Below are 20,983 nucleotides of genomic sequence, written 5' to 3' on the forward strand. Positions count from 1 at the left end.
TTTAAAATTGATAGATTTATTACATCACACTTGGTGAACAAAGATCTTCTTTGTGAAAGCTAATGTCACAATCAGTTGTAAGATGACACAAGACACTGCCCGAGATGCTAGTTTTGCTACCAAAATAGCATCTCTGACCCCACTACCATCACTACCATCATAGCCACCTTATTCCTATCCCAATAGCCATAAGTCACTGCATGTGATGGAGGTCTATTCTGTTGACCTGGATGCGGTAGGCTGCCATTTCAATCCCTCTCCTGTTAGGGATTTCCTGTGCAATGATCAGAAGCAGAAGCTCGGTTGCAATTCTTCCTATTTCCAGGATTGCTGGCAGTAGCAAGCATGGAAATGGCAGTCTGCTGCACCATTGCTTGCAGCAGCTGAAGGCCATTAAGGTAGTATTGGGGGACTTCTCACAATCATGGCAATAGTGCCACAATCGGGGGCCGGGCTGTGGCGCAGCTGTTGAGCAGCTGCCTTAAATCACTCTGACCATGAGGTCATGAGTTCGAGGCCAGCCCGTGGCGGGGTGAGCACCCGTCAATTAAAAATAAAAAATAGCCCCTGCTCGTTGCTGACCTAGCAACCCGAAAGATAGTTGCATCTATCAAGTAGGAGATAAGGTACCACTAATAAAAAAAGTGGGGAGGCAAGATTAACTAATTTACGACCTGGTATGAGGAAGTGCCGTCAGTGTGGATGATGAAGCAGCTGCTCCCCCCTGTGGCCAGAATCGAACATCCCCTCAGAAGAACGTTAACTTGCCTCTGCGTGTGTCTCTCAGTCTCTGTTTGATGTGTTTATGGGCATTGAATGTTTGCCCTATGTGTGTTATAATGTGATCCGCCCTGAGTCCCCTTCGGGGTGAGAAGGGCGGAATATAAATACTGTAAATAAATAAATAAATAAATCGTCAATATGATACACCATCCACTTCTGCAGCAGATATAGGCTCAGGATCCCCATGAAAATGGAAAAACCATGAATTCTAAAAACTTTATTTTTTTTAACCTGACAGAGCATCGCTCTAAGAATCTCTAGGTCCTCCAGAATTATTCTATAGTCCACGTCTAACTATAGAATTGCATTGGAGGTTCTATCAAAGCCTAGAAATGTGTTCTCTCTAGGAATCTTTAGGTTCTCCAGCACAACACTATGGTCAACTTTTGGTAAAGGTTGATCATAAAGTCACGCTGAAATACCTAGAGATCCCTAGAGAAAACATTTTAATTAAATCAGTGAATAAAAGCTGCAAAAGTTAAACTCACAAATGAGGTGGGCCAACTGCACGATGCCTTCATGAACACAAATCAGTAATGGACTCATCATTCTTAAGTTACAAATACTGTGCTGAATTCGTCATTGTTTTCAAAAATAGAGAATAGATATAACACTCAGTTGTGCTGCAACAAAGCTATGAAGACTTCCTAAGTTAGAGCTGAAAGTGAAGCAATTTTTCTTTCTCCCACATCCTCCACTACTTCCAATTGGATAGAACAACACCTGTAATTGAACTCCCATAATTTCCACGTCTGTTTGCAGCATCATGGATTATTGAGAGGGGGGGGGGGGACATTCTTCAGTCCTTGGCTCTCCACTCACTACCCTAAATTACCTTGTGAATAGCTCCATGGCTGTCAAAGAGTCACAGATGGATCTTCTTCAGTGAAAACAGAAAAGAAGGTCCACAATTTCCAACCCCACAGGAATCACATGGTTGCTGTATGCCCTTAAGCCATTACCAATTTGTGGCAACCTTCACCAATTTTAATGTTAGATATTATTTGTATTAATTCTCTGGAACATTTAAACATACACCCAGAACATAAATGGAACCCTGAACTTGCATTTTATTAGCTGCTATATCAACTAATTTATCAAAATCCACACTGTAATGTAAGCGCATAATTTTAAAGTTGTCTACAAATGTATCCAGAAACTGCAATTTTATTTCCTATCATGGCAAAATAGGTATCATTCCAATTTATTTTCGACTGCGTTCCCCCCCGTAGTTCAAGATTATGGTTATAATGGCTTTTAAATCAGAAGTTGTAAACCTCCATCTACAACAAGAACATGACCTGTTACATATGGCGATTCCAGAAGAAATACAACTGCTCTGGCAACTTCATGAGGCTCCCCAAATCTTCCGAGAGGAATAGCTTTCTTCAGTTTTTCTTCTTTTAAATGTGCCGTCATATCTGTATGAATAAAGCCTAAAAGAGTGCAGAGAGGTTTATGAATCAGAGACCAGTTAAATCCTGATGTAAAAGGAGGCCACCTGAGTCTTAACTTTCACCTGCGGTCACTTCGAAGTAATTGAAGCATTTTATTTCTTTATTTTCACAAAAGAAGCCGTGGTCTACAAAATTAAGTAGAAAGTATCTCCTACAATTATAGCCTTTCTGCACAACCCTTCCTATGCCTATTAAGAAGTAAGTCCATTGAAGGATTGGGGGTTTACCACAGTAAAAACAAGGGACATGTAAACTGGAAAAAAGGAACAGACGCTACATGACTAATGCATTTATGTCTTGGGTAAGGAGGCTGAGGCTCCAGGATTTTTGTTAGTGCCATTCTGTATACTGCTAGAGGCCTGATGAGATGTCAAAAAGAATTAATGCTCAAACAAAAAATCTTGGAGTAGCTAGTTGAAAAAAAAGTTACAATTCAGTATTTCAAAATAAATATCCGAGTTTATCCAAGAACTTACATTACTCCCTATGTGACCTGTACATACATAAAATGATTATGGTTGTTTGTTTTTTGATAAGCCACTATTATTTCATCAATTCAGTCATGAAATGATTGCACATTTCTGCTTTAGAAAAACATGAAATATAACACTTGCCAAAGCAAGCTGCTTGGAATCTATTTCTTCTGGATGGGTTTTATCCAATAAAGCAGAAGGCATACATAAAAATTATAAAAGGGATCGCTATTTTATGTACATTCTCCTCACAGATAATATGTTGATGTCCTTCAATGGAGAACATTCACACAGTATCTACAGAATCTTGTTCATTTAGGAAAAACTAGGCACATATTACCAAAATAACATCAGAAAGCTAAAGAATTTAGTCAACACTACTGCTCTCTTCAAACACAGAAAAACAGCATCTTATACAGTCCAAATTTCCAAAATTATATATCACAAGGTATACAATGTATATATTAATTCCAAATGGAGCTAAAAGCAGCTGTTGAATTTTACTGTTACTTTAAGGAAAAAATATATTTGGGATATCAGATGTTGGGTCGTTTAGGATTTATCCTATATTCTTCAGTTCAGTGTTTTCAAATATCAATTAAACAGTGAACACCAGAAAAAGAGTAATGATTCTCATTGCTATAGTTTTCATTTTTAAAAAATAGTTAAAACTATCTGGAAACTGCAAATCATTGTTGTAGTTTTGCAACTATATATCATTTCTGAAATGACAATAAGTGATTGTATGAATTGGGACCCTTCCAGCAGCAAGCATTAAGGACTCAACCATCTGGTTATTATTGAGTTATTTGCAGCCAGGGTGGTATAGCTTCAGAGTAATAAAAGAAGCACAAGCCCCTCTGTAGTTAGAACAAACATTTTGGAGCAAGCATGAATGAGGAGCTGTGTGTGAGTTGGAGGTGTTGGTGCTGCTGCCGCCACAGAGTTGAACTTCTGGAGTTTGAGATAGAGACTGTAGAATCACTGAAGATCAGCGAGAAGAGCTAAATACCATGTTGAAGATATGAACTCACTAGAAGTATAAAGTGTTTAAAGAAGGGCTGAAAGAGAGTCAAGAAACTCTGCTAGGACTTTTGTAAATATTGTATAAAGCTTTTCTACAAAAGATAAAAGTGGTGACTATTCCTTAATCCAGTGGTTCTCAACATGTTTGTCCCCAGATGTTTTGGCCTTCAACTCCCAGAAATCCTGACAGCTGGTAAACTGGCTGGGATTTCTGGCAGTTGTAGGCCAGAACACCTGGGGACCTACAGGTTGAGAACCATTTCCTTAATCGGGGGGGGGGGGGGGGGTGCTTCTGCTGAAGAAGGGGGTTGGCTTGTTGCTAAACAAAGAACCCCAACAATTGCTGCAACAATCATAACATCACCAACTGGCTCTTCTAGCAGCTACAGTTGAAAGAGATCAAAACTTTACAAACTAATCCTAATTTCAGTAGACTGAATCACATAAAATCCCATTAATTAAACACTCTGCTCTATCTGAAACTGGGTGACTGTTCTGAAGCTGGCTTTCCATTTTTCTCCTATTTTTATTTTAGTGCTGTTGCCACACACTTTATGCACTACAATGAAAAAATGAAATTGATCATGGAAGTCAGTAGTTGGAAGAACCCAATTTTTCTTTTACCTAAAACATTTCATCTTGCTTATCTCTCTGGTCTCAACAAACCTAGGAAATGAGAGCAGAAATACTGAAAATGCAAGGAAAAGAATAAAAATTCAATCATTAGCCATAGACTGTTTCAAGACGAGATGCTGGAGGAACAGCAGAGTGATGTTACAATTTTTGTCATCAAAATGAAGGGAGACTTCAACATCTAGACAAATCATTACTGGAGAAACTTGAGAGTGCATTTTCTTGGTAACTGTAAAAATAATTAGAGCTTTTCCCTTTGTCTGTGAAGGAACTGAAACAATTATAGGACAACAACTAAGATTTGAGAGCATGAAAAAATCCCTACGTTGTCATGCATTCAGTATATAAAAGCTAGGAGTGTATACATTTTGTCACTACAATGTTATTAATGCACTAACTCCCCAGTGACATTCTGTTGAATAAGTAACTGAACTAAAAACTAACCTGGGGCAACCATGTTAACTCGAATGTTCTTTCTTGCTACTTCTTTGGCAAGAGAGCGTGAAAATCCAACTAATCCCGCTTTGCTGGCACTATATACACTCTGACCTGAGTTGCCCTTCAGTCCAACAATGCTTCCTTTAAAAAAAAAGCAAAGAGAAGAGAAGCCAAACCAAATTACAGAAAATTTACCCAGGTAACTTTATTTACTTTTGTACATGCTGAATTTTAACAAAAAATGTTAAAATAGCTTATACCATATGTCTTTGATTCCAAGATGCCATCAATTGTAAGATGCACACTAATTTGAGTACCAGCAGCACAAAATCTTTATTTATCTCTCTCTATATTTGCAGTCTAAAAATCTTTATACTCTGTAAGTTACGACTGTGTGCCACTACAGCTGACAGAACTGGATCATCAGTTGTATTATTATTTGTATTATTGTTAACATTATTATGTATATGATGCTCTAATATACATATTGTGTTGTATGTTTTGAACCTTTACTGTGGTGCATATTTTTCAGATATTGAGAAAGAGGGACCTGGAAAAGCTTCTCAGCTGCAGAGCTCCTTGAACTTAAGACAATCAGAAACTGTAATGTATATTTTCCTTTACCCCTTTGAAACTTCCAGCTTATTGCCTTAAAGGGATAACCTTTTGAAACAATAAAACCAGTTTTGAGTTATCTACAGTGTTTTGATCCTTGGGAGTTCCAGCTTCCCTAAAGGAGGGCAAGAAGCAATCCCCTGCGGAAAGATGTCACGTCCATGCCTCTTTCGCTAAGAGTTATAGCCCCAGGCGCGACGGCATATATATGTATGCTTGTTTGTCTATTTGTACCGCAAAGGATTTTACTAAGTGAAGTGGCCCTCTGTGATGTCACTGGATTGGCTGTTGCTAAGTGAAAGATTGACTGTTGCCAGGTGAAGTGGCCCTCTGTGATGTCACTAGGAAAAAAAGGATGTGTTGAAGGAGGGAGGGAGGGTCCACAAAGAGAGCCATGTTACCATGGAGATCTGATTTTGATTTATACTGATCAGTTTTTATTAAATATGTTCTAGAAAGTGAAAAAGGAAAACAATACAATCATGTTGGTCAGGAATTTTGGATATGACATTTGTTTAATGGTTGACTTATAAATCTTATGGTAAAGGGAAAAGAGAAAAGGCATAAGGAAAGGAAAGAGAAACAAGGGATGAAAGCAGGTAGGCAGTAGCACCTCCTCTGACACCTGGGCAATACTGGATATATATGCTAGTGTATGCTAAAAAGTACCTTTGATTCTAAGATTCATCCCATTTTCAGAGATGTTTATATGGGGGGGGGGACATGGATCTTAAGCTCTAGGGAATAAAGTATATGACTAACGAGCATGAAGATTTTATTTGGAAGTCTGAATTCTGCAAAATGGATTACAGGTTACAGTCATGCGCTTTTGGGTAAACATAAGTGAATAGCATATAATCATGAATACCCCCATGGTTTTAATTCAGAAAACACCAAATAATGCAAGTGAATATTTACTTGCATTGGAATCAAATTAAGAAATATATACAGTACCAAAGTAGTTGTATGGACAAAGATTTAAATCTATGCACAAACTTTATAAACAATGTGTCAAGTTTTGAAGTCAGCTTCAGTTCAGACTCAAACAACAACGTGGTTAAAAAAGGTACAATGCAGTAGACTCTCAGTTAACCAGAACATAGGCACTCTGAACTCTCAAGGAACCAACATAAAATGTAAAAAATAACACTCTAAATAAAAAAGTTTTTATAATACAGAAAAACAGTAAAACAGTGTTAAGTCTTTACTTTTTAAACTTGCCTTTGATTACTGTATTTCAATATTAATATGTCAATACAGAGTTTATAGCAAGAATAGGCAAACTTTGGCTCTCCAGGTGTTTTGGACTTCCCACAATTCCTGGTAGGCTGTTAGGAATTGTGGGAGTTGGAATCTAAAACACCTGGAGGGCCAAAGTTTACACATGCCTGGTTTATAGTATGGCATAGTATTAATTAGGCCTATTTCTAATAGTAATTTTCACACAGCCAGAAACTCCATTTAACTAGCATCTCCCAATCCCCATGGGTGCCGGTTAACAGAGAGTCTACTATTTTCCATTTTCTTCCTACATTATATACTTCCCCATCTCCTGTAGGTAAAAAAGTTTAAGCAGCCCTTAAATAAAGTCTTTTTTTTTCAAAAAGGGAATCCATCAGGTAAAATGTTACTTATCTTTAACTTGCCTTCCTGCATATTCTTTTTTTAACAAGTTTCACTGAAAACATATTTTGCTTTAAGAGATTACAAATGAGTAAGAAGCATTTTCATATGGCCTGTTACCCAGCTATTGTGATAGACACTCTCAGTAGATGTCATCAATTCTAGGGAAACCACGTAGTTTTTGATAAAATAATTCAGAAAATTATTTCAGAACTTAAAAAAGAAACTTAACTGATTTCTTCCATTTATAGACTACAATTTCCTGATCTTATTGTTCTATGTGATATTTAAGTAACTCCAAATAAAACTACCTGATATTCTACTTTGGATCCAAATAACTGTGCATGCAAGCAGCAAGTGTTTTTCAAATACTTCTGCTAGCACTTTAAAAAAAGTCCATGGAGATAAGTAATTTCTAATATAATTTTTCATTTTTCCCTCAAGCATTTTATATATATGCTGAAGAATATATCAGGATTTTATTTCACTTTCTCTGCTCAGTGCTATGAACCAAAGGCAGTACCTTGCAGAACTAAAAGGCTACCTTTGATTTAACCCTCTATCTACAAAAACGGTATTGGGCTTCACCTTAATAACTTTTCAGCATTCACATTTATGCAAGGGAACTTCAATGCAGTTTACATTACTCCTAGAAAGAATTAGCAAAATATAACATAGGCAAACATACCTATGTTAACAATAGCACCACCCTCCTGTTGAATCATATTCTTCACTGCAGCTTTGCATGTCAGCATTGTTCCCAAAAGATTGGTATGAAGCTGGGATACCATATCTTCAGCCTTAGTTCGTAATAACAAGCCATCCCTAATTTAAAAAGGAAGGAAGGAAAAAGATAGAGAGGTGAATGATAAGTTATAGAAATATAGTATTCATTAGACGTAAGAAACACACTGGACACTATGCTTAATCAAAGTTACTAGCAATACAATCAAGGGCATGCCAATTAGCTTATTAACAATTTATTATAATTGGCTAACAATTAAACCTAGAAAATCAATATTGTGTAAACCATAATTTCATTTCGAAGCTCTGTATATATGTAAGCATAGACAAACACTGTTGCCTCACTCACTATAAGCATACTGTCAATGCAGTAAAATTTAAGAGCCTTAAGGCTTACCCAATACTGATTTTGCTATTGTTTAAACACATCATTTATAACAGAGGCAGATAAAGACCTTCCAAAAACTCAGTTCAAGTCTCCGATCAGCTAAAACAAACTGAAACAAATTATAGGATTCTCTCAGGGCACAGCAAGGCCAAGCCAACTAACTTCAGCCAAAGATGGATCTAACTCATTTACAGATATTTCAATGTTAAGTCTATTTGAGGCCTCCGATTTTATAGACCTATTAAAAAATATATAGAACAAGCTTCTGCTTTTCTTTGTATATTTATTTGTTAGATGTTTTCAGAAATTTTGATCGCAATTTAAATATAAACTGACCTGTTAATACCTGCAGCATTAACCAGATAGCTTATGTGTCCTAAGCTCTTCTCAATTTCTTTAAACGTGTTTTGGATGTTTTCTTCTTTAGAAACATCGCAGCTAAATGCTAAATGACTTGCTGTGTTGGAATAAAATTCACAATGAGACAGATGCCCTTTCAAGGCATTCAAAGACCAACTTTCAATAAAGAGAACTGTAAGCATGTACATTTAAAACATAATAAACAGAATAGATGATATCCCTATGTTTACTGGAGCAACTTCTGCTGTTAGTTAAAAAGAACTCTTTGTAAGAAAAAGTGAAACCGTTAATTCCAGTTGAAACTTACAGAGCCCTAACCAATCCTAAAATTGAACCAGCTGGTTTGGAGCAAGATTCAAGTGATTCTGCTCCTTTTTGCAACAACAGAAACATATTTTAACACAGATGAATAAGTCAATCCTCTACATTCACTGGGCTTAGGAATACAGAATGAAAGTGAAAAAGCTGCAATTTTTCAAAAATGCTGTGGTTTTGTTTGTTTTTTTACTTAAGAGAACATCTTTCTAGGACCTCATCCACACTGCATTATACAGTTAGTTTGAAACTACATTATATGGTCATTGTAGACTCATATAATGCAGTTCAATGCAGTTAAACTGCATGATATGAGTACACACTGACCATATAATGAAGTTTTAACCTGCGTTATATGGCAGCATACATGGGGCTAAGTAAGCGTTAGATTCTCTAGCACAATTCTACAGTCAGCTTCTGGCACAGATTGAGCACACAGTGGTACAAGAGAAACTAGAAATTTCCAGAGAAAATATTTTAATCAAATTATGTGAAACAAAATCAACAAAAGTCAAACCCACAAACTATTTTTTAATTAGCGAAAACACATCTCTAAGAATCTCTAGGGCCCTATTTACACTGCTACATAATGTAGTTTGAAACCTTCTGCATAGAGACTCAACTGCATTACATGGAGTATAGATGGGGCCTTGGTCATTCAGCACAACTTCCAAGTCAACTTTTGCTAGAAGTTGATCATAGACATGTACTAGAAGTTTCTTAGAGAGCATTCTAATCAAATCAGTGAATAATCATTTGTAAACATCAAAACCCCAAATGTGGTGGAGGCCAACAATAGTTCAACATGCTTTTAAAATTTAAGTTCATGTGAAAAACAAAGACCAAGACATACATACCTCCTAGACTATTTGCAGTAGTCTGAGCCAATTCCAAATTTCTTGCTGCAAGAGCCAGGCGATATCCTTTCTGTGCCAGCAGCTGGGCAACAGCCTGACCGATACCGCGAGAGCCTCCAAAAATGACACAAACCTTTGACATCGCCAAAGTGTTACCGACCATTAATTGCTAGTGCTCATGGGCAATATACATTCATTTTGAACAGCCGTGCTTGTGGTACTGACCTGAGAAGAGGCAGCAGTACCAAATTATTACAAGTTACAATTTAAATTATAACAATTTACTGGAAAGAAAATACTCTGCTAAAACAGATTTACTGAATTACAATGGTCTCTCTACAGATACTATCTAAAACATTATGCATCTACACTGGATTTGAGCATTTGTAGTATACTCTCTGATGTAATACAAGTATATTTCAGCACGAACACAGACACATAAACACAAATATAATAATAATAATAATAATAATAATAATAACTTTATTTTTATACCCCGCCCCATCTCCCCGAAGGGACTCGGATCTGTTTGGCAAGTTTACATAATATTTGGTATTTATACAGCACTCATTGAACTCTCCATGTACTTATTACAATCCTGCAAGACTGGTATACTGCATATTATTTGCTTTATTTTGCCAACAAGGGACTGAGGCAGCAAGAGAACAGATAGGCCGAGGTTGGATTTACACTGCCCTATATCCCAAAATCGAATCCCAAATTATCCAGTTTGAACTGGATTATATTCGTCTACACTGCCAGATAATTTGGGATCAGATGCTGGGATATTGAACAGTATAGATCCAACTTGAGAAAGCCCAGAATATTCCTGGCAAAGGTAAGATTCAAATACTGTTAAGTGATTCCTTATTTACCACTCAACTTCTTAACCAGAATATATCAGATACTATATTGTGTAATATGTGGAAGTTCGTTTTCTTCCAATCCAAATATTAATATTTGGGATTGCAAAGGTCCCAGTCTAATGGGATGTGACCCACTACTGCCCCACCTTCAATCGGGTCCACTGTTTCTGAGACATCGTACCTTGGCTGCACTGTGTTGGGGGTTGCAGTCACTTCACATCCCATTCTAATGTAGAAATGAGCAAAAGACCTTGTGGGCCATCCAGTCCAACTCCCTGCCAAGAAGCAGGAAAGTCGCATTCAAAGCACCGCCAACAGATGGCCATCCAGCCTCTGCTTAAAAGCCTCCAAAAAAGGAGCCTCCACCACACTCCGAGGCAGAGAGTTCCACTGCTGAACAGCTCTCACAGTGAGGAAATTCTTCCTGACGTTCAGATGGAATCTCTTTTCCTGTAGTTTAAAGCTGTTGTTCCACGTCCTAGTCTCCAGGGCAGCAGAAAACAAGCTTGCTCTCTCCTCCCTTTGACTTCCCCTCACATATTTATACATGGCCATCATGTCTCCTCTCAGCCTTCTCTTCTGTAGGCTAAACATGCCCAGCTCTTTAAGCCGTTCCTCATAGGGCTTGTTCTCCAGAGCCTCCTCTGGACACATTACAGCTTGTCAACATCTCCTGTAAATCGTGATGTCCAGAACTGGACACAGTATTCTAGGTGTGGCCTGACCAAAGCAGCATGACAGGGGTGAGACAACGGGAAGTGAGAAAATCTACCCCTCAGAAGGAAATTCAGTCCTGAAAGAGCGATTATGGGGAAAAGGTGCCTCCAGTGAAGCTTTAGCACCAATCTTTGTTTCTACAGCTAGCCAATAGATACATGGACAAGAGCAGGCATGGGCAAACTTGGGGCCTCCAGGGGTTTTGGACTTCAACTCCCACCATTCCTCACAGCCTTAGGCCCCTTCCTTTTCCCCCTCAGCCGCTTAAGCGGCTGAGGGGGAAAAGGAAGGGGCCTAAGGCTGTGAGGAATGGTGGGAGTTGGAAGTCCAAAACCCCTGGAGGCCGCAAGTTTGCCCATGCCTGGACTAGTTACTGCATTGGCACAGTCTCCCTCAATACAAACAGGCCACAACCTACAGTGAGGCCTTGGAAGTACAACTCTTCAAAGTGATCGATGGTTCTGCCTGTACAGTATGGCCTATTTGTCTCAGACAGTGCTGGCACATTCCCAGCTTTTCAGAGGTTTTTCTTGAAAGAGCAATAACATTCCCTCCTTTCTCAACATGGGTTGAGGCAGCAGGAAGCAACCAGTAGCGAGGCTACAAGCTCAGAACTGGTGAGCAATGGCGTCCAGTGGTGCCTTTGCGCATGCGCGGAGCGAGCCCTTCTCGTCCCGGCCTGAGAGCTGCGCGAAAGACAAATCCCCGCCGCAGCCATTTTGGATCCAAACGCGTTCAACTTACCTCCGGAGGCGCAGAGAGTAAAAGCGGCGGGGAAGGGGGCGGGGCCAATAGGGCTCGGCCCAATAGGAGGCACGTGCAACAAGCCCCGCCCCCTCTGACGTAGCCCCGCCTCCTCCGACGTAGCCCCGCCTCTAAAAGGCTGTGAGAAACATTGACAGTCTCTTTCTCTATTTAAAAGCCTCAAAAGGAGACTCACATGCTTTTGGGATAGAGATGTTAACATTGCACAGTTATGGTACTAATGGCTCTATTTCCAATTGCCACATCAGCCTTCCTTGTGATCCTGGGATTTGTAGTTTGTTGAGGCAGTGAAGGTACGTATATATATATATATAAGCTTTGGTTGTTTTGTCACCAAGGATTCACTGGTCTGTCTTTCTCATGCCACAGTATCTCTTGATTTGCATTGAATAGCCTTGCAGCTTCAAAGCTTGGCTGCTTCCTGCCTGGGGAAATCCTTTGTTGGGAGGTGATTAGCTGGCCCTGATTGTTTCTTGTCTGGACAACATTCAAAAGCAGGAATTCCATTCAAGAAACAATCTGGGCCACCTATACTAATTTATGCAATGCTTTTGATACAAAATAAATAAATAAATCACCTCCAAACAAAGGATTCCCCCAGGCAGGAAGCAGCCAGGCTTTGAAGCCAAAAGGCTCGTCAATACCAATCAAGGTGGCCAATTGCTACATTCACACTTGCCTCAAACAGACAAGAGTTCTTTCTCCCACCCTGGACATTCCTCAGATATATAAACCCCACTTGCCTAGTTTCCAACAGACTTCACAACCTCTGACCGATGCCTGCCATAAATGCAGGCGAAATGTCAGGAAAGAATGCCTCTGGAATATGGCCATACAGCCCAGAAAACTCACAGCAGCCCAGTGATTCTGGCCATGAAAACCTTCAACAACACTTTGTGATGTCTGTTTATAAAATATTTTAAATTAATATATGTACAATATTTGTATTTATTTTTAATCAAGTAGCCTCTGAAGAAGGCCAATCAGTCTACGTACAAGCTGGAACGTGTTGGGCTATTTAAAAGTCTAAAATGAGACCACAAATAAATATGGTCTCATTTTAGACTTATGAACAAGCTGGAATGTGTCCAAAGAAGGGTAGTCAGAATGGCAAAAGGCCTGGAAGTCAAGCCTAGAGAGTTGGGTATGTTTAGCTTGGAGAAGATTAAGAGGTGATATAATATTTAAATATTTGAACGGATATCATATTGAGGAGAGGGCAAGCATGTTCCCTGCCGCTCTAGAGATTCGAACAATGAACAATGGGTTCAAAATGCAGGAAAAGAGATTCCACCTAAACATTACAAAGATCTAATGATGGTTAGAGATGTTTGGCAGTGCAGTATGCTGCCTCTAAGTCTCCTTCTCTTGATGTTTTTTTTTTGAATAAATTTTTATTAAAGAAAAAAAGATTTATATACATAAAAGTGGGGCTGGGTGATCATTTGTCGGGAGGGATTTGATTGTGTTCTCCTGCATGGCAGGATAGGATTGGTACTGGATGGCCCTTTCTATGATTCTACAAAATCCAGTCATAGTGAATTGCTCAAACTACTGCCCCACACCGGCTTGGCTTGTCCAAGTTCTCCTTGATTCAATGGGTCTTCTTTATAATAGTCAAGTAAATGCTGGACCACTCTAACAACCACCATGTCAGAGTACACAGACAAGCATGTGGACAATTTCAACAGAAAAGAGGAAACCATGAAAATGAACAAAATCTGGCTACAAGTATTTAAACTCTAAAATCAGGACAGTAAATATAGAACAACACTCAGAAAACAGAGGAATTCCAGACAGGAAAGAATATGGGCCAGCTAATACTTCCCAACAAAAGCTTTGAAGCTGCAAGGCTTTTCAATGCTAATCAAGGTGGCCAATTGGAACATTCACACTTGCCTCAAACAGACAAGAGTTCTTTCTCCCACCCTGAACATTCCACAGATATATAAACCTCATTTGCCTAGTTTCCACGACCTCTGAGGATGCCTAACATAGATGTGGGGGAAACATCAGAAGAGAATGCTTCTGGAACATGGCCATAGAGCCCGGAAAACTCACAGCGACCCAATGATTCCGGCCATGAAAGCCTTCGACAACAGTTGAGTAATAGTTGAGCCTAGATTCAAGTGGGAACCATATGGATGTTGAACTGGAACACGCAATATTTCTCAACATTTACTGGGAGTTGCAATCCATCTGCATCTGGAGGGACACACAAATCTTGCCTCTTGCTAATGGAAAGAAGATATGGTTTTCTTCCCAGTGGTTTCTTTCCCCACTCCATCACACGAAGCATAGCAGAGCAGGAAAGCTGTCACTTCTTTTTCTTCTTTGGCCAAGCACTCCAGTTTTATTCTGACCTCTGAAGATGGCTTTGAAGTCTCCGCCAGCCCTGAAGTCCTTACCAACAGAAAGTAAAGAGCTTCAGCCCTGAAGGAAGGCAGAGGTTCATTGCAGTTACTCCATCGAGATAGTACTGCTTCATCACTGTCAGATCCTTCATTTGAAATTAATCTTAATACATTTTGAAGTGCAGAAAGCCAAACCTCCTCCTCTTTTGAATGTCTGTTTAAGACGCTCCTGCCAGCAGGCTATTTGGCACAACTCAGGCATGTCCTGCCATTTTTTAAACAGAGCTGGCAGGATCAGAATTGGAGCAAAGCAAAGAAAATGTTGGGATAGACATAATTTTAATGGCAGCCGCTTAGCCAAATCGGGGCGTGTTTAATTGTTTCCAGGAAGAAAGCTAATTTGTCGGCTGCCTGACCAAGGGATTGAAATTCCTCGTTGTCAATTGTTAGATACGATCATGCCCAAGTATCTAATACGAGACAGTTGCACCATCAACTTGGATCAAACCTGACATCTCATTTGTTTATTCGAAGGACTGTTCTCATTTTGTAGAATTTATTTCTGGGCCTGTCACTCTTTAAAGTTTGCCAGTTCTCTCTTAAAATTACAGAATGTCTTGCACGGTTTAGATAAAAATAGAGATACGTAACAGGAGCTTTCCCCATTGATATGGACTCCTTATATTTAAGGAATGTTCCCGGTTTAGTCTGCCACGACCTCTGCAGCAATCTCAGTTACAAAGGGCTTCTTTCCAGGTATTTGGCTGCAGGATTGAAACCTGAATAGGTTCAACTTTACCTATTGATATATTCCCGCTTGAGCCAAAAGCAATGTGAGGAGCAATAGATAAAACAACAGAGGCCTTGACAGAGAGCTTCCCTTTGGCTAAGGCTGAGAATCCTTTGTACTGCAGGATGTATTTGTCGTCCAGAGTCCCAGAGAGGGGAAAAAAATCAAACTTAGAAGTGAGAATTATTGCTCCTAGAAACCACTCCTTAAAAACAAGATGCAGGACCTTCGTGCAACATATTCCAAAGTTCCTGGCACTTCCAGTTCTTGTTTTGTAGGACAGGTGTAAAAGGTAAAGGTTTTCCCCTGACATCAAGTCTAGTCGTGTGCGACTTTGGGTGTTGGTGCTCATCTCCATTTCTAAGCCGAAGAACTGGCATTGTCAGTGGACACCTCCACGGTCATGTGGCCGGCATGACTGCATGGAGCGCCGTTACCTTCCCGCCAGAGCAGTACCTATTGATCCACTCACATTTGCATGTTTTCAAACTGCTAGGTTGGCAGAAGCTGGGGCTAACAGCGGGAGCTCACCCTGCTCCCCAGATTCGAACCACCGACCTTTCGGTCAGCAAATTCAGCAGCTCAGCAGTTTAACCCACTGCACCACGGGGGGCTCCATCAGGTGTAGGTTGTGCCAAACTCTGGGGGCTGAAATTAAGACTCCCAGCACTCCTGGGCAGAGAGGACTAAAGACCTTGCCAAACTACAACTCTCATGATTCCATAGCATTGAACCATGACAGTTAAAGTGGCATCAAACTGTAGGTGCACACCAAGGTGACTGTGCAAAAGCTCCTCTTATATTCTCAATGTAGGAGTTAATCAGAGAGTCCTTCTCCATGGGGTTTCTTCTCCTTTCCCTTGGGTCCAGGTTTAGAAGTTATGCTAGGATATCCTCTCATATCACAAGAGTGTTTGTAGACTAGATTTGATCTATCAGACTTCAGTTTCTTGTGCTTAATATGCAGAAGGAAATAAAACACAGAGCTGACTAAAAACACTGTGGTGCTTGAGAACAGGAAGATGGAAATTTCCCAAGCATTTTTCCTCATCAACCCTAGAAAAAAATAGAAAATAATTAAATAACTTCCAGTTTGCTGCCCTTTCATCATGCCTGGCAGGGACAACTGTTGAGATAGTAACCCCTAGTTTATCCTGATCAGGTCCACATATGTGGTTCTCAGACTTATTGCTTTGCTTAAAAACAGAATTGTTTTATATGTTACTAGCTTTGCCCGGCCATGCGTTGCTGTGGCTTATGGGAATCATTTGTTGTCCAGGTAGAATAGCAGTGAATAGCCTTGCAGCCTCAAAACCTGGCCATTTTCTTCTTATGGGAATCCTTGTTTGATGAGCTGGAATAAAATGAATAGTCTCGGTGCGGCAGGTATGAATGCTGTTATTAGTCACCTCGATTAGCATGTAATGGCCTTGCAGCTTCAAAGCCTGGCTGCTTCATCCCTGAGGGAATCCTTTGTTGGGAGGTGTTAGCTGGCCCTATAAAGCTAGTATATATATATGAAATAACCTGCCCTATCTCCCCAGGGGGTCTCTCTCTCTCTCTCTCTCACACACACACACACACAAATGTAATATAAACACACACACACACACACACACACACATATATATATATATAAAATACAAATATGCATAATATAAATATGTCTTTGTAAGTTTGAACAGGGACATTTTGAAAGTGTAACTCCAGCCACACACACGGAGCTGGAGTTACACTTTAAAAGTTTCCCTGTTCCGTCTTGCAAATCAGTCCAACTTGAGCAAACCTACAGCACCACTTTTGTTCCTAACTTCGGGGAATTACCGGTGTCTGGAAACCTTGAATAAGGATCATAGAATCATAGAATCATAGAATAGTAGAGTTGGAAGAGACCACATGGGCCATCCAGTCCAACCCCCTGCTAAGAAGCAGGAAATCGCATTCAAAGCACCCCCGACAGATGGCCATCCAGCCTCTGCTTAAAAGCCTCCAAAGAAGGAGCCTCCACCACGGCCCCGGGGAGAGAGTTCCACTGTCGAACAGCTCTCACAGTGAGGAAGTTCTTCTTGATGTTCAAGTGGAATCTCCTTTCCTGTAGTTTGAAGCCATTGTTCCGTGTCCTAGTCTGCAGGGCAGCAGAAAACAAGCTTGCTCCCTCCTCCCTTTGACTTCCCTTCACGTATTTGTATATGGCTATCATGTCTCCTCTCAGCCTTCTCTTCTGCAGGCTAAACATGCCCAGCTCTTTAAGCCGCTCCTCATAGGGCTTGTTCTCCAGACCCTTAATCATTTTAGTCGCCCTCCTCTGGACGCTTTCCAGCTTGTCAACATCTCCCTTCAACTGTGGTGCCCAAAATTGGACACAGTATTCCAGGTGTGGTCTGACCAAGGCAGAATAGAGGGGGAGCATAACTTCCCTGGATCTAGACGCTATTCCCCTATTGATGCAGGCCAGAATCCCATTGGCTTTTTTAGCAGCCGCATCACATTGTTGGCTCATGTTTAACTTGTTGTCCACAAGGAGTCCAAGGTCTTTTTCGCACACACTGCTGTCAAGCCAGGCGTCCCCCATTCTGTATCTTTGATTTCCATTTTTTCTGCCGAAGTGAAGTATCTTGCATTTGTCCCTGTTGAACTTCATTTTGTTAGTTTCGGCCCATCTCTCTAGTCTGTCAAGATCGTTTTGAATTCTGCTCCTGTCTTCTGGAGTGTTAGCTATCCCTCCCAGTTTTGTGTCGTCTGCAAACTTGATGATCGTGCCTTCTAACCCTTCGTCTAAGTCGTTAATAAAGATGTTGAACAGAACCGGGCCCAGGACGGAGCCCTGCGGCACTCCACTTGTCACTTCTTTCCATGATGAAGACGACGCATTGGTGAGCACCCTTTGGGTTCGTTCGCTTAGCCAATTACAGATCCACCTAACCGTAGTTTTGTCTAGCCCACATTTTACTAGTTTGTTTGCCAGAAGGTCGTGGGGGACTTTGTTGAAGGCCTTACTGAAATCCAGGTACGCTACATCCACGGCATTCCCTGTATCGACCCAACTCGTAACTCTATCGAAAAAAGAGATCAGATTAGTCTGGCATGACTTGTTTTTGGTAAATCCGTGTTGACTATTAGCAATGACTGCATTTGTTTCTAAGTGTTCGCAGACCACTTCCTTAATGATCTTTTCCAGAATTTTGCCTGGTATTGATGTGAGGCTGACCGGACGGTAATTGTTTGGGTCGTTCTTTTTTCCCTTCTTGAAGATAGGGACCACATTCGCCCTCCTCGAATCTGCTGGGACTTCTCCCGTTCTCCAAGAACTATCGAAGATAATTGCCAGTGGTTCTGAAATAACTTCCGCTAGTTCCTTCAGTACTCTTGGATGTAGCTGGTCTGGCCCTGGGGACTTGAATTCGTTTAGAGTGGCCAGGTGTTCCTGGACAACTTGTTTCCCTATTTGGGGTTGGATTTCCCCCAATCCTTCGTCCATTCCATGTTGCTGAGGTTGAAGATGGCTTTCTTTTTCTGAGAAGACCGAGGCAAAGAAGGCATTAAGTAGTTCTGCCTTTTCCCTGTCCCCTGTCGCCATCACCCCATCTTCTCCTTGCAATGGCCCTATCGCCTCCTTTTTCTTCCTTTTTCTACCAACGTAAGCAAAAAAGCCTTTTTTGTTGTTTTTTATGTCCCTGGCAAGCCTGAGCTCATTTTGCGCTTTAGCCTTGCGAACCTTTTCCCTACAGGTGTTGGCTATACGTTTGAATTCTTCTTTGGTGATTTCTCCCCTTTTCCACTTCTTGTGCATGTCACTTTTGAGCTTTAGCTCAGTTAGAAGTTCTTTGGACATCCATTCTGGCTTCTTTGCACTTGTCTTATTTTTCTTCTTTGTTGGCACTGTTTGCATTTGCGCCTTGAGTATTTCACTTTTGAAAAACTCCCATCCATCCTTAACTCCCTTGTTTTTTAATATCGGCGTCCATGGAATGCCGCTTAGTAATTCCTTCATTTTTTGGAAGTCAGCTCTCTTAAAGTCCAGAAAGCGTGTTTGACTTGTCTTAGTTTCAGCATTCCTTTGTATTGCAAACTGCAGGAGCACATGGTCACTTGCCCCTAAGGATCCAACCACTTCAACTGTATTGATCAGGTCTTCCACATTTGTTAAGATTAGATCAAGAGTTGCTGATCCCCTTGTTGCCTCTTCTACCTTCTGGACCATAAAATTATCTGCAAGGCAAGTGAGGAATTTGTTGGACTTTGTACTCTTGGCTGAGTTTGTTTTCCAGCAGATATCGGGATAATTGAAATCGCCCATGACTACTATATCTCTTCTTTGTGCCTGTTTGGTCAGCTGTTGACAGAAGGCTTCATCAAGTCCTTCATTCTGACTCGGAGGTCTGTAGTAGACACCCACGACAAGATCTTTTTGAGTCCCGGTTCCCTTGATTCTTATCCAGATGCTTTCAAGCTGGTTCCCGGATTACAGTCTTGCATTTCTTCTGCAACGTAACTGTTTTTGACATATAAAGCTACCCCCCCTCCTCTCCCCTTTGTTCTATTTCTGTGAAAGAGGTTATAGCCCTCAATGGTTAAATTCCAGTGATGGGAGTCATCCCACCAGGTTTCAGTGATGCCTATGACATCGTATGTGTGGTGCTGTGCTAGGAGTTGGAGTTCGTCTTGCTTATTTCCCATGCTCTGAGCATTAGTGTAAAGACATGTAAGCCCCTGTGACCTCCCCTCGAACTGTTTATTTGGGATTATTGTGCTCTCTGTACTTGGTCCTTGCTGTGTTTGTGCAGCCCTCCGTTTAGCCTTTTGGCGGTTCCCTGTGGTCGTGGGTAATATAGTGTTCGCCAGGCTGTTGTTCCCCTCCCCCAGTGGATCTTGTTTAAAGTGCGCCTGATGAGGTTTGTGAGTCTGTGTGCAAAAAGATGTTTTCCTACTTGTGTGAGATGCACCCCATCGCTTGCCAGTAGTCCATCCTCTTGGAAGAGTAGACCATGGTCAAGGAAGCCAAAATGCTCCTCTTGACACCATTTTCTGAGCCAGTTATTGACCTGTACTATTTTTCCGGCCCTTGTAGAGCCGTGTCCTACAACGGGGAGGAGGGATGAAAAGATCACATGTACATTATACAGTTTTAGCTTTGTTCCCAGAGCTCGAAAATCATTTGTGATCTTTTGAAAAGTATGCCTAGCGGTGTCATTGGTACCTACATGAATCAACATAAGGTGGGGAGGGTGATGGGGCTTTAGGAGCCTGCTGAGCCTCTGAGTGATATGGTGTATTTTTGCCCCCGGGAGGCAGCATGTTTCTCGAGCCATCCCATCCGGTCTGGAAATGATGGCTTCCGTTCCTCTAAGGAGGGAGTCACCTACTACCAAGACCTGTTTCCTTTGAGGATTGACAGGGTCCCTTTTGTGCAAGACAGTGTGTATGTCCCCTGAAGAGTGTTCCTGTTGAAGTGAATCATGTAGGTGTAAAGTGTTGTCCTCCTCCTCAACATCCCCAGTGCATTCATCAATGACAATCCATTGAGATACATCCGAGAGCCCATTACTCTCCCAAGGATGTTCCTGTTGCTCCTGGTCTATGATTGGGGATGGAGCATTTGCATGATTACATAAGTGTGACTGTGGTGATGCACTGTCCCCGTCAGGGCTATCCCCTGCGCATTGATCCAGGGTGGTCCACTGAGTGGTATCTAAGAAACTGTGGTCCTCCACAAGATGTGTTTCCTGATTGTATGTTAATGATGTAAGAATTTCAAATCTGTTGTGTAAATGCAGCTGAG

The 20,983-nt window shown here is 40.9% G+C and overlaps 1 protein-coding gene across 2 annotated transcripts; it reads right to left on the minus strand.

Moving 5' to 3' along the window:
* cbr4 (carbonyl reductase 4) lies at window positions 1-12,182 on the minus strand. Of its 2 annotated transcripts, none has more exons than XM_008115210.3 (6): window positions 12,040-12,182; window positions 9,713-9,937; window positions 8,517-8,637; window positions 7,737-7,873; window positions 4,817-4,951; window positions 1-2,219 (listed from the first exon to the last, which is right to left on the minus strand). In XM_008115210.3, the coding sequence occupies exons 2-6, from the start codon at window positions 9,873-9,875 to the stop codon at window positions 2,041-2,043; spliced, it is 735 nt and encodes a 244-aa protein (XP_008113417.2). In that variant the 5' UTR covers window positions 9,876-9,937; window positions 12,040-12,182; the 3' UTR covers window positions 1-2,040. The 2 variants fall into 2 exon arrangements, with proteins under 2 accessions (XP_008113417.2, XP_003223764.3); XM_003223716.4 differs by lacking the exon at window positions 12,040-12,182 and adding an exon at window positions 10,760-11,407.
* Between the last annotated feature and the right edge of the window lie 8,801 nt (window positions 12,183-20,983).

This window comes from Anolis carolinensis, chromosome 5 (assembly GCF_035594765.1).
Source record: "Anolis carolinensis isolate JA03-04 chromosome 5, rAnoCar3.1.pri, whole genome shotgun sequence".
Classification (NCBI taxonomy): domain Eukaryota; kingdom Metazoa; phylum Chordata; class Lepidosauria; order Squamata; family Dactyloidae; genus Anolis; species Anolis carolinensis.

Bases quoted from the DNA above. Each gene is read 5' to 3' on its own strand.
- cbr4 (XM_008115210.3), bottom strand. From the start codon at position 9,875: ATGGTCGGTAACACTTTGGCGATGTCAAAGGTTTGTGTCATTTTTGGA. The intron at 8,638-9,712 runs GTATGTATGTCT...ATTCCAACACAG, and splicing joins TACTGCAAATAGTCTAGGAG to CAAGTCATTTAGCATTTAGC. The intron at 4,952-7,736 runs GTATGTTTGCCT...TTTTTTTTAAAG, and splicing joins TGGTGCTATTGTTAACATAG to GAAGCATTGTTGGACTGAAG.